At 42.0% G+C, this 13,955-nt stretch overlaps 1 protein-coding gene across 1 annotated transcript; it reads right to left on the reverse strand.

Annotated features, from left to right (window-relative positions):
- Nucleotides 1–5,300: 5,300 nt before the first annotated feature.
- On the reverse strand, nt 5,301–13,485 carry cntf (ciliary neurotrophic factor). The gene is made up of 3 exons (XM_084566964.1): nt 13,076–13,485; nt 9,894–10,199; nt 5,301–9,798 (listed from the first exon to the last, which is right to left on the reverse strand). Exons 1-3 carry the CDS (start codon nt 13,193–13,195, stop codon nt 9,631–9,633), a joined length of 594 nt encoding a protein of 197 aa, XP_084423090.1. The 5' UTR covers nt 13,196–13,485; the 3' UTR covers nt 5,301–9,630.
- Between the last annotated feature and the right edge of the window lie 470 nt (nt 13,486–13,955).

Below are 13,955 nucleotides of genomic sequence, written 5' to 3' on the forward strand. Positions count from 1 at the left end.
AATCCTCTCGACAGTAGTCAATTAATGACTTCAGCAGTTTTATTAGTGAATTTCATGGTCAAAGTTATTATACCTTTAGCTGCAGTTCACCAAGAAGGCTTCAAAGAAATGCCGCTTCTTTCAGCTACACATTCCACCTTACAACTATGAAGTACTATTAAATGCTGTTGACGGTTCTGAGTTGCATCCTGTTTTTGTACAGACTATACATATCTACAGCGCACAGTATGTGGAACACGATATGTCTGTTCTCAGCATATGTATTTAGGTCACAAACATGGATCTCATTGTTACAAAGCATTACTTTCTACTGTGTTTTTATTAGTGACGCCATCAGCGACTAGTCCGTGTCTTTCATCACATCGACTTTAAAAACTATTAAGTCATACAACACCTATTGCATACTGCACACACCCTTACACGTTTATATTACATATGTGGTGTATGTGGTTCACTGGACCCAAGGGTAATACAAGTGTGAGAACTGTAGGTGTAAAGACACAGTGTGTGTGTTCCTTTAGATTTGTAGCAGAGTTTATAGATTGAACAAAATCCCCTCCACCATTTTTGCAAGCAACGCTGTCAAATGTCTCAAGGTTATGGTGCATTCCACTGAACTGGAAATTGGGATTTCTGATTTCCCATCAGGAGATTTGAGCTGGGACACCCCTCATATGTTAGATTTGATTCATCAAACTTCAATGCAGACCTCAAAATAATATACTATATAATATAACATATGAATGCACGTGTTGCTGCCAAATCGTATTGCTATCAATGGCTAACCTAGCTTGTGGACAAAATGTGAACTGTGCTGTATCTGGCTAATCAAATCAGGTGGGATGTCATTATACCAATCACACACACACACGCGCGATTGTGCTACTGCCATCAACAGGAGCCTCCAAATGCCTTCCCTAGCCCCTCACTCTAACCATAACCATCACAACCCAATGCTCAAAGGAATGTTCAGGATTTTGGACGACTACAAACCGGCTGGCAGCAAATTTTCAATATGTCTCGAAACACCCCAGCTTAAAAGTGTACAATAAAGAAGGGGAAAGGTTCAGGACCCCACAAAGTAAGCGGACCACATGACTGGAAATACAAAAACCTGCATCACTGGAAAAACATACTGTATGCACATACAGGTTGCAACATGATTAGATTTCAAGCACTGAGGATGTAATGTAGAGTGTGTGTGGATCCAGGGAGGATAGAAGGAAACAGTGATTTATAATTCAAGAAAAGTACATATGCAATGCACATACAGTAAGCTTTTCATTTGCCATCCGGACTGCCATGAATCTGTGTTCAGTGGGGCTATCATTTCCACAAATGATGATTGGTGTTATCTCAGCATGAGGTTTTTGAACAATGAGCTTGCATCACAACTGGATATTTGGAGTTTGAGAGAAACTTTAGAGGTAGAGGCAAGATGAAGCTGGTATATGGAAATAGTAATCCAACATGATCAAAAACCGTATCTTGTTTCAGGCTAGTTGATTTAGATTTAGAACGTGGCATTTTAATTTGCAGGTAGATTAAACAGTATATTTATTTTTTAAGCTAAATGGAAATGGCCCTTTGCAGAAACCTGCTGCTTTAAATTTGTTAATTTATTGGGCATTTCAGAGGCAGTTGTAGCCTGATTAGCACCCTGGGCGTACTGCGCTAATGCCTTCTATTTCCACATATGTTTATACGTACAATAGCTTGTGTTGGCATAAGGTGGAATTTGTCTTGGTTTAGGTACAAGTACAGCATATAAATACAGATTTTTTTATATTTACAGTAGGAACAATATAACCTCATGGGCTAAAGGAAAATACTTGGACGCCCCCAAAAATGTTCAATATGTCACATAAGATAAAATATGTGTATAATGTTTACATCATAGCTTAATGAACTCAGGACATAATCGATAGCATGGAAAAGAAAATCATGGTGGTGTCACATAAACAATAAATCATAGCATCATACCTTTATCTCGTGCACGTTTTTGTATGGTGTTAATGTATCAGTGGAGAATCACTACATCAGTCAAGAGTCAGGACTAAACCAACTCACATTGATGGTGTCCACGCTGCTTTAGTACTAATTTCATAATTAAACACAAACCAGAAGATTCTATCTGTGAAATGATTATTAACAGTATAATGAATTCATTTGTTTGTTTATTAGACAGCTTTTTATAATGTCATTATATATACACAGTAGTTTACTGTAGGGGTCTGCTATTTGATAAATCCCCTGATAAATGCTGCCCCCGGGGCGGCCGCTAATGTCGTCCATACCTAAATCCGCCTCTGGGACATTTCAAAGACTCTTGAGCTTCTGTTTATCATTTTTCAGTTTGTAAATGTTGTAGTTGCTCTCACTTAATTTATTGCTAACCTTCATCGAGGCTTGCACTGTTTGAATTATTAAGACAACTATGACTTAACATGTCGCCAGTTAGCTCACACTGTTCACTTGTGGCTGTTTATTGAATCATTCCAATCATTCAGTCATTAAGATAAGATTATCCTTTAATTCATCCCTCGGTGTCAAGCTCTGTGACCAGTGAATAGGTGATCATCTCATATGCATTACAGTTTCAGTGTGCAGATTTAGATGGAGACATGTATGGAGTTTCACGCTTACATTTTCCCTTGATCTTCTCATAAATAACACTGATGCTTATATGAAATACTTGTGAGTTAAGCGTCGCAGTCTGGATTTTCATACACGCTAATATTAAAAATGTAATATCCAAAATGAATGCCCTTTGCCTTATTTTTAATTGTGTGTAAGGGTGGATATAAATCCTTCTTTTTGTTGTCCGTTGATGGGACACAAACACTTCTCTTTACGAGTAGAGCTAACTTCATGCAGTCTGCGATGGGCATTATCGCTGCCATGGCTGTCATTTCTCACTGGAACGTCGTGTGTCATGTTACAGTGGCTATCAGGTAAATGTCAGAGTGGGGCGTGTGGCTGAAACACAAGGATCGGTACTGCATAGGAATTCACAGGTCTGAAACAAGTTGCTGTAGTCCTCGATAATTAAAATGTTATTTTATAAACTATTACAAGCTCTTAGCTTCCATGTTTTTACTGTTGCAAGTAAAATCCCATCGCTTAGACAAACATTATTTCATGGGTAATAGTAGATCCTGGCTTCTATGGCACCACTTTGGCAGCCTCCCTAATCAATTGATAAAATCTGATCCCCCACATCCACTTAGAGTATAATACAGTAGATCCAAGCTGGGCGACTGCCTGACTGTGCCGAAGGTGACATCAGACAGACGGCTTTCTTATATATGAAGAAATTAAAAGGTATGCAGGTTCAAACAAACAGGAGAAGGTAAAACATACAGGCCAGCTGTGTCTCCCCTGCACCTGTTAACCTGCACCAAGCCGCCCCGGTCAACACTGCTGAAAAACTGGCCTTTGGCTGAACCTGACTGCAAACCCCTGCTGCAGGCTTGACAAACAGTAAAGAAGGAGAGCTGAGACACACAGGAGGATGCAACAGTCATGATGAAGGCTGAAAATGATGCACAGCCGAGATAAGACGGAAGAAGGATGTGAGGGAAAATGTATGGGGATCTGAGAGCTGCTGAATGAGTTCAGTTTAATTGTAATTCTGCTCTGTTTGTGTGTGCACACTATCATGAACACTTCATCACCCCCACCAATACCCCCAATAACAGTGTGTGTGTGTGTGTGTGTGTGTGTGTGTCTGTGTATCCACATACATACAAACATGCAAATGCACACACACACACACTCACACAGCTACACAATCCTTGCAGGAGACAAACATTCATACGCACATACGAGCTGTGCACATGTAAAGCAACACACAGTCGTACAGTCCTCACAAACTACACACACACACACACTCAGTTCCAATAAAGGACACACACACCCTCTTCCACACAAATACACACACGCTGCATTCATTTCCCTTTCATTCAGCACAGGCACATATTGTGCTGCTGTACCACACACACACACACACACACACACACACATGCGCGCACGCACACACACCACACACACATGCACACACACGTGAACACACACACACACACACACACACACCAGGCTTGCTCCTAGCTCTCCCCGCACACACCCCTCCCCCTCTATCTCTGTCATACACACACAGTCACACAAACACACACAAGTACACACATATTCCCTCCTACGCAGGCGCACTCACGCACACAGCCACATGAACACACACACACACACGCACACACACACATTCCCTCTTTCCTTTCACACAAACACACACATACACACACATCTCTCCTGTACACCCCTCCCCCACTGTCTCTGTCACACACACATACACACACACACGTACATGTCCTCTCACTCACTCACTCACTCACTCACTCACTCACTCACTCACTCACGTAAACACACACACTCCCTCTCTTGTTCTGCTTCTCACACACACACAGACACACAGCAGACACATTCACAGTCATGCACACACAAACACACACCCATACACACACACGTTCTGTCTCCTGCTTGCTCTCTCCCTCCCTCTCTCTGTCTCTCTGTCTGTCTCTCTCTGTCTGTCTGGGTGTCTCTCCCTCTCTCTCTCTCCCTCACATACACACAAGCAAAGACACACACACACACACACACACACATACACACACTCTCGCTCTCTCTCTCTCTTTCCTGCCCTCTCTCCCCTTCTCTTTTTTCATCTCTGCTGTCTCTCTCAGACACACATATACCCACATGCACACAAATGTGCTAGTACACACAGACACATGCGCACAAGCACAGCGACACACACCCATTTTCTCTCTTAGTCTCTTTCCCTCTCTCCCTGTAACACACACACACACACATTTTCTCTCTTACTTGCTGCACTCACACGCACACATTCATGTACACGCACACACATTCATGTCCACACACACACACACACACACACCTCCCCCTCTTCCACAGGCATCCTGGCTGCCACTCCTTCCCTAACAACCACACACACAAACGAAAAGATGCACACGCACACGTACAAAACCACACGCACTCACCCTTTTAAACACACACACTTTAAACGCACATCTTGTCCTTTCTTACAATTACACACACACACTCGCACACAATCTCACTAATAACATTCAAACTCCAACAGACGTTTCTTGTCACACAAATTTCTCTCACACCATAATAACAAATAAAAAAAAAAACATCCTCCAGTCTTCCACACACACTTGTCGTCACCGACATTTGTGATTCAATCTGTTTTTAAGTAACACAGTTACTAGAGACAACTCGAGTTATAGCCAAGATCAATTTATTTCAACCCACTCACACACTCTCAGAAATCCAATCACTGGGAGAAAAAGAAGAAGCTTTAAATCAAACCAAAGTGTCAGAAATTAAAAACATAAAAGACAATACATAGATTTTTTTTTATATATATATATGTTCACAATGCATCAACCAACGCTCTCTCCATCGTCTACAAAAATAACCATTATTGTAAAGAAGTCATTTGGTCCTTAACAAAAACAAAAACAGGTCATCAAATTAGAGTAAAACACACACATTAGAGGGGAGTGTAAAAATGTAAATCAGTTTTATTAGTTAAATACAAACAAACTCACACATGAGCACATTTGGACCAGTGAGCACAAGGCGCTCAGGGAGCCTTGCTAATGGGCAAGTCAGCAGTGGATGTAGAGGGGATCTGAACCAGTGACCCTACAGTCTCGAGTCCACTTATCTAAACAACTAGTCCTCAGCTCCTTGTGCTCTCGTGCTCATGTATGGTTAAGTACTTTTAAGGCCCTTTCAGACATTATGGGAGTTTACCTTGGCTCAAGCCTGAATCTCCTATGGCCACACTTCCACTAGAAAACAAACTCTAGATTACAGTTTTCTTGCATGTAATCATTCTGAGCGTACTTCGCAAACCGATCAGTAGTAGTTTGGAGTGCTTTGAGCAGATTGGACTCATTCGAGGAACATCTCCAAGCTTTTAAAGGTATTTTTGCGGAATCGGCAAGAAATTGGTCCAAAGATGGAATTAGAGAGTATGCCCTCCACACTGATCGCAAGCATCCTGCCAGTAAAGTGTGTCTCACCTCACACAATATCTGCAAACACTGCAGAGCTGAAACAGCTAGTTGAGTAACTATAACTCTCTCTGCAGAAAATTAACTGGCAGAAATTTTATGACAAGTTGCTTATTTAAAGTTCCTTTCACTTCAAATGGCTCTCTTACTTCTCTTGGGTGTCTGAGCATCACTGTGCAGATGTATGATGTATGTCGCTGAATTCTTACACATCTGCCCGAAGTGGAAAGTTCCTCTGAGCTCGGAACAAACTTAGGTTTAAAGTTTCGACCTGCGTGCAGGATATGTGGCATAGGACGTGTTCTTGGCCCAAAAAGAGCGTGACACAAGTGTGATGTGGAAACCTGAAATCTGTATTGTTTACACACTGAGAATGGACTTCAGCTGATGTATCATCTTGTATCCAGTAGCCTAGTTAAATGTTTTTGTCCCTATTCCGCTATTTCACCATTTTCTGAAATTAGACCGAGCCAGCTAAAAAGTTTTGCAATAATTTGTATTGAAAACAGTTGCTGATTAGTCTTCCCACGTTGCATTGCTTTATCCATAATGGATGTTGACAAGAGTTGACATTACATTTCTTCATAATGGAGGCTTGCTATTTGTTTGAAAGGCATCGATCAACACAGCAATGATGAGTTTCAGATTTCACTTACTGCACCATTGAGTGAAGGGCCACAGAGGTTGGGGTGACATAAATTGTGTAGTCTGTGCGAACATCTGTGAACTGTCTGTGTGGCCGTTACGCTACAAGGGCACCAACAGTGTATAAATTATCCAAGAGGACTAAAACAACAACTACCATGAAATATAAAGGCTAACTTATGGTTTCCGGGACTGGGACTGGGACTTTATGTCTCATGGATCCTTGTGGACAAACAGAAATCAAGAAATCAAGAGCTGGTCTTAATTGGGACCTCACATCCATAAGGAGCTTCACTGGAAAAGACGGTTGGATATTTTAAATTCCAAATGAACCTAAAACTCTCTTTTGTGTCCGGTTTCTCTTGTGTTGACATTTTGACCTTAACATGTTTAAATATTGCATAGGTACAGTAAGTAAAGACACACTTGTGGGACAGAGATTGACCATAAATCCAAAGAGAAATGCCAATGACACTGAAATAGTATATCAGTAACAAACAAAAAACAAAAAACACATTTGGTTGATCGTCAAGAATACCTTCGTTATGATAAGACTCTTGTGTTGTCTTCATGATATGACCATTAGAGTTGTTGTGACAACTCTAAAGGCAGTTTCCTGCACTATGATTGCTGCTTATAGTGATGGTAACCTAATCCTCCCTTTGTGCTTTGAGCCATTTGTGTACAGCGCACTGTCTCTACACCAGAGGTCAAAAAAAGACAGCACCTGGTGGTGTAGAAAACTACACTTGCATAGAAGAAAGAATGATATAAGTGTAAATACTCATTAAGGAAAATAAATCAGTCTGTAGCAGGTGTACAAAACATTTTGATTGCCAGGAATTTAACCTCAGTGCTTTCCTGGTTGTCTTTAGTAAAAGGACAGACTAACATAGGCTATATGAGTCCTGTTAATACACGACAGGCAGATGATATGTGCAGGACAAACACAAGAATGAGGTTTATAAAATGAAGCTACTAAAAGCTCAAACTAATACTTTGTGACATGTACTGCATAATGCTACTGTTTTTACTTTCAGTTATCAAGGCAGAGAATACAATAATTGCCACCATAACATCTTTCACAGTAAAAACGATTCCAAGCAGCATTTTAAATAATTCTATTAGTTTCAAACAGCATCTTGTTTTTGTGCATAAGTAGCCTTTAAATGCAAGGATGTGTTACTTAAACCGGACTTGTTCATATTTCATCTTCTTCTGTGGTGTCATAAATTTGTTACATTCAAGCCTTTTTTTAAAAAAAATAAGTTCATACTCATTAAGTTAATCAGCACCAACTAAATGTGTCTCTATTTTGGTAAGAGTTCTTGATTGTTCTTGCACTGGTGTAATCGTAGCAATGCGTTTTAAGTCAAACAGCATTCATCATTTGCCAGAGCTGAAGAGAAGGGCATCCATAGCCATAAATGGATGTAACAGCCTATGGAAGTTATGCATGTAACATGGGTTCTATGAATTCATCCGTCTCTGGTGATCAGGAAGAATTAAGTAGAAAATAGTAGTGACCAAGAAAATAGGTTTGATCCTTCTGATAAAAAATAAATGCTGCATTGAGAGGAAGGATTTATCTCTAAGAGAGAAGTGGACTATAGACAGTAGGTAATACTGTATGTCAACAGAGCTGGTGTAATAACTATCACTACCAAAAGATGGAGACAAAACCTCCACACTGTAGCCTGCAAGGAAAAGAAGTCAGATTGAAGAGCCAAGAGGTCCAGCAGTGCGAGGAAAGAAAATATGCCAGACAATACACAGAACAGCAAAGCCAATACATAATAGATACTGAATTTCCAGTGAACTGCGTTAAAAAGTATTGCAGTCCAGGAAATTACTAGGTGTAAAGAATGAATTTGTACTGTGTGACCTATTTTCATTCTTCACTTATTGGAAGCGTAACAGATGGAGTAAATAAATTTTGGACATGTACAGTAGCTCTTATTTTCTCTGGGGTCACATTACACCTTTGACAATAACGATGATGAATCAGACCATCTGAACAAATCTTCCAGGAACAACACTTCAGTTTTCTAAAGCCTGAAAGTAATTTAGAGCAACCTGCATAACTCAAATATCACACAGGCATGTTTATGCTCCCAGTGCACATACTAACAGTTTTCCAGCCAACAAATAATGAACACATGCTACAAACCATACAGTCACCATACAGTTTTTGATTGCAGACTTTGGCTTTTTGCAATGTACTTCCACTATAGTCCTTGTTTATGAGCCCAGTCGTATTCCCCTGTTGTTGGACAACTAATGCTGTTTGCTGCTACTTGTGACATGATTTTTTTCCCCAACTGCTGTGCTAATAAAGTGCTCTAAAAAAACATTAAAAAAAAAAAAACAATCATAAGAGCACATTCAATTTTGACATAATTACATTTCTGAGGGGAAAAAAAAGAAAGAAAAGAAAGAACGGAATCAAGGTAATAGCACTATGTAAACACTAGAGGGTGCTCTTACATTTTTTCCTTCATGCTTTCATCATCCCCAGGTACTAATCCATTTGGTATCAGTTACTGTGACAGTGATCAAAACTACAGACATGAATTGAAATGCATTTTCTTCAGAATGTGCCCCTTGAACAAGAAAGAAAGAAAGAAAGAAACTGCAATTTAATCTCAAAGCTGAATGTAGATGCTTCCTAGATTTCATCTTGCATAATAAACAATAAATATATACTTAAGATGCATTAGACTCTGTCACACTAAACGGTTTTATCATTCATCTGTTTCTTTCTCTCTCCATAACACCTTGCACCACTCTCATCTTTTCACCCCCTTCTCCCTCTACACCTTCCTTTCCTCTAACCTTCCTTCTCTCTTATTATGCCTCATCACACACATCTCACGTCTCCATCTCATCTCCGAGTGTTTCTCCTGACCCGAGTACTCCTCGCTCGCTCCTTGGCAATGACTGTGGGCAGGTCTCGCAAGGTGGTGATGGCCGTCTTGGTCCAGTAGTCGACCTCTCTGTAGATCTTGTACACCCAGAGTTTCAATTCGAACAGACTGGTCGGACCATTTAGCTGCCAATGACAAGAGCAGAGAATACAGTGCCCGGCCTCAATTTTTCTAAGCGCTAACCTTTGTCGGTAACAGCTCTGATGACATTGACACCTACCTCCAGGCCCTCCAAGCTAGGAGTCAAGACCGTGGTGCCATCAGCAGCTTTGAGGAGTTCTCCCGTGTTGATTAAGAGAAGCGACAGTCTGTTCTTCACTATGTTCCTCCAGTTCTCATACTCACCCTTCTCGCCACCCAGCTCCTCTTCTTCCTTGGTGATGGCTCTCTCCAGCAAGCTGCGGCACTGTAGCAAAGCAGAGTGGAGGCGCCAGAGCTTGTCTCTGGTGTCCAGCTGGGATGAAGGAGGAGGGACGGACACCAAACGACTGTCGGCCACATCTGCAGCGAAGCTCTCCCTCTTTTTCTTGAGGGGGGAAAGAAAGGAAAAAGGAAAACAGGAAAAGGAAATTTCAGAAGTGAGGTTTGAGATTGAAAGAATGAGGGAGGAGGGAAGAGGCAGAGAGAGAGAAATTGAAGTGTATAAGACTGAGGAATGCTTTAAATCACTTTTGACAGTATTTTGGACCAATACTGACGATCATTGTCAACGAGTCAACAGGGATTTTCTCTTAATGCGATAGGAATTTCCTCAGGCTCATTCACAGTACTGTCACAACAAGTTGACACATGAGCATGACGGAGGCAGCAACAAAAGTACTTTTATATGTGCAACACATACAATTACATATGCAATGGCGTATAGGAAAATAAAGCAATATGCTGATTTGCATATCAAAGAAACCAACATTTCCGGAAGTATGTTATACACCGATCAGCCACAACATTAAAATCACTGACAGGAGAAGTAAATAACATTGACCATCTTGTGACAATTCAATGTTCTGCTGGGAAACTTTTGGACCTGGCATTCATGTGTTAGACATGTACCTTGATGACAGCAGCCATCCCCAGCAGGATGCAGCCTGACACAGACACACACACAAAAATGCTGTAGGAACAACTCAGAAAACATGAAGAACAGCACAAGGTGTTGACCTGGCCTCAAAATTCACTAGATCCCAAACTGATCAAGTATCTGTGGGATGCACTGGTACAAGCCTGATCCACAGAGGACCCTCCCCTCAACCCGTAGGACCCAAGGGCTCAAATAAATGGCCCAACATTCTGTTACCGGACACCGCAGGACACCCTCGGGAGACCCATGTCCATTCTCTGATGAGTCACAACTGTTTTGGAGGCACAAGGGAGACCTACACAATATTAGGAAGGTGGTCATAATGTTATGTATGATCAGTGTACATGTTGCTAAGCGGTGTTTAATTTGATACCACCCTCATGTCTACAGAGAAAGTCAGAAAGCTATTAGCCCAGCTTAGCACAAAGAGTGGACACTGAGGAAAACAGCTAGCCTGGCTAACCCCAAACATTATGTTTGAGCATTTTATGTACGAGTTAAACAATGTGAAATGAAAGCAAATAATCCTGCTACACACAATGTCAAACCATTTCCGAAACATAAATATAACCTTAAAAAAATGTTACAACCACTGACTGTTTATAGTGATGGATGGATTTTCTAAAGGTCAGTGTTGGTCGCACCACTCCTTGCCACATTGCTGGTGCTTGGCTCCTTCTAACTCCTGGCTAATTCAAAAATTTGCAATTGTGTGAGTGGAGATAAGGCTGACAGGTGACGCTGGAGCAGACAGCTAGCACCCTGTGAAGACGCCCACCTGTGACTCAAAGCAACCACTCTCTAAATTATGCATAACTTCAGGCCTTGAAACAATTTGGACTGTAATCGGACATGTTTGTTTCTGCTGATAATTTGGTTGTTTTATCATCATGCACGTCTGTGGGGACTGACTCACTTTTGTGGGGTCAGCCTCAAGCGGCTATTCAAGGAATTTTTCAATACAAGGAGGTTTTGGCACTTTCAGAGCTTCCCACTTTGTTCCCCTGTGCTCTTAGAGCCATGACTTGCAAAAAAATCTGACATTGTGATGTGCTGATGCTGATGATGGTGTTGCATCACTTCTCAGGCACGATAGCTTACGTTAGTTTTTGGTACTTGAGTGACTTGTGAATCCCAGGGCCTCCTTGTTACACAATGCTGAGGCGTTAATGTTCAACCCTGTGTGCAAGGTGGTACCAGATTAATGGTGAAGCCAGATGTGACCTGTGTGGCCTGACAGTCAGGGTGTGGGGGGGGGGGAGTCATTGTTTACCACTCAGACTGCAGGGAGAATGTTATTCCGTCAGTTATGGAAACCCTGGGATGTGATTGCGCAGCCAGAAACAATATCTCATGGATCTCTGTGAGTTACGATAACGTGGTAGGCTTTAAAAATGATTTAGGAGGTATGAAAAAGAATGTCGCAAACGAGAAGGAATAGGCGAGGAACAGGCGGCCTGGAAGTGATAATACTTTGCACGAAATGTGCCAAAAACTAGACTAAGTTCTGTTTCTGAGACATCCAATAAGACAAAAACCAGGAATGGAAACAATATTTGTTATAAATGTCAGTATGGTAAGCTGAGGCACATCTAATGTTGAATCTGGAGCTACAACTTTTAGGGATACAGTGCAATTGTGCACACAAATCAAAGGGGAGGCGAAGCAAAGGTCAAAATCCTGAGGGTGAGGTGGATGTGAGGTTGCGTGCCAGGCCGCTCCCTTGCTCCAAGACACATGAAAGGAAGCATGAGGAAGTGAGCTGGCAGGAGATCAGGAACTTTTAATAACCAGTAGCTCTCGCACCTACAGGCAATCAGACACAGGCTGGTGGCGAGAAAACCAAAGGCTTGGTGCCCAGACACTGATGACAGTATGCCAGAAAAAACGCCCACCTCTGTCATTCCAGCCAGCCACCCCCCACTCTGCATTCTCAACCCCCTGCTGTCCTAGACACACGTGCAAACACACATGCACTCTCTTCCTCCTCCTTATCTTGCTTTTACACCCATTCCTTTCATCACTACTTTGTGCTCTCTCTCTCACGCACACACACACACTTTGCCTTCTTATTTCCAACACACACAGCTACACACACATGCACGCAAGTCAAAGCCATGCAGACCATATACTCATAACACACATACACACACAGAAAATCTATTAATTTTCCATTTAACCTTGGCCTATATTTCTCTCTGCTGCCTTTTCCCTTTCTCTCTACACACACACACACACCCACACACACACTCCTCTTCCCTGAATTCACGCTGTGACTTGCTGGCAAGTTGCAGCCAATGGAAAAAGTAAGCTCCTCTACTTACATAAAGTTCCAGTAAGATGGAGCATTCATGGTGGAGCTGCTCGGCTATACCGAGAGCTCGGGCCGCCGTGGTCCTGCTTGGGTCAGATCCGGTCATGCCTCTTGTCCGCCTCGCAGCCATTGGATCTTAAGCCGTCTTCTGCTGGGAAGTGATGATGATACTGCGCACACTAGGAGAAGCAGAGCAACAGGCCAGCCCCTAATATACCCCCGTGTGCGTCTGCCTCATCCCGACAACCCCGGATTCCAGGTCAGGGTTCATTCATTCACCTCCGGATCCTCTTTGCTTAAACCCCTGCGCTGCGTTAATTAGGGCCAGCCTCCTATCTAGGGATTCAGTAAAGCGAGTTTCCCGGTTTGTCCGACCTTGTCCGCTTACTGTTACTTGTGTTACAGAGTTTGTGGCCAACTCTCCGCCCTTTCCCCCGGGAACCTGATGCCAGGCGGCAGGAATTTAAAGGGACGAGCGGGGGCGGAGAGCCAAGGAGGAGGAGGGGAGGGAGGAGCTCATCAATTTATTCATGAGCAGATTATCTGATTTACTGGTACTGAGAAAAAAACAAAAAAAAAACAAAAAAATACAAAGACGGTCTAAATTTAAGTAGGATGCACCCTGAACTATTTCAAACTGCTTCCGTATATGCATGTCCCGCATGTGATAAAAAATGTCCAAATATCTCAGTGGAACCACAAAGTCCTATCACACAGGAACTGACTTGCCAGTAGGCCCTATGGCAACCAGTAATGCCAGTAATAATAATCCACTTATAGACTACCGTGACATCGACAGGGACCAATTTACTAAACTGGTGTCTTATATTACCGGTAAATAGACTGCAAGTACCAGAGAAGGTATTATTGGGATTTTATCTAATATATTC

The sequence above is a fragment of the Chelon labrosus genome, assembly GCF_963514085.1.
Source record: "Chelon labrosus genome assembly, chromosome: 2".
Classification (NCBI taxonomy): domain Eukaryota; kingdom Metazoa; phylum Chordata; class Actinopteri; order Mugiliformes; family Mugilidae; genus Chelon; species Chelon labrosus.

Bases quoted from the DNA above. Each gene is read 5' to 3' on its own strand.
- cntf (XM_084566964.1), bottom strand. From the start codon at position 13,195: ATGGCTGCGAGGCGGACAAGAGGCATGACCGGATCTGACCCAAGCAGG. The intron at 10,200-13,075 runs GTAAGTAGAGGA...TCCCCCCTCAAG, and splicing joins CCATCTTACTGGAACTTTAT to AAAAAGAGGGAGAGCTTCGC. The intron at 9,799-9,893 runs GTAGGTGTCAAT...TGTCATTGGCAG, and splicing joins CTAGCTTGGAGGGCCTGGAG to CTAAATGGTCCGACCAGTCT.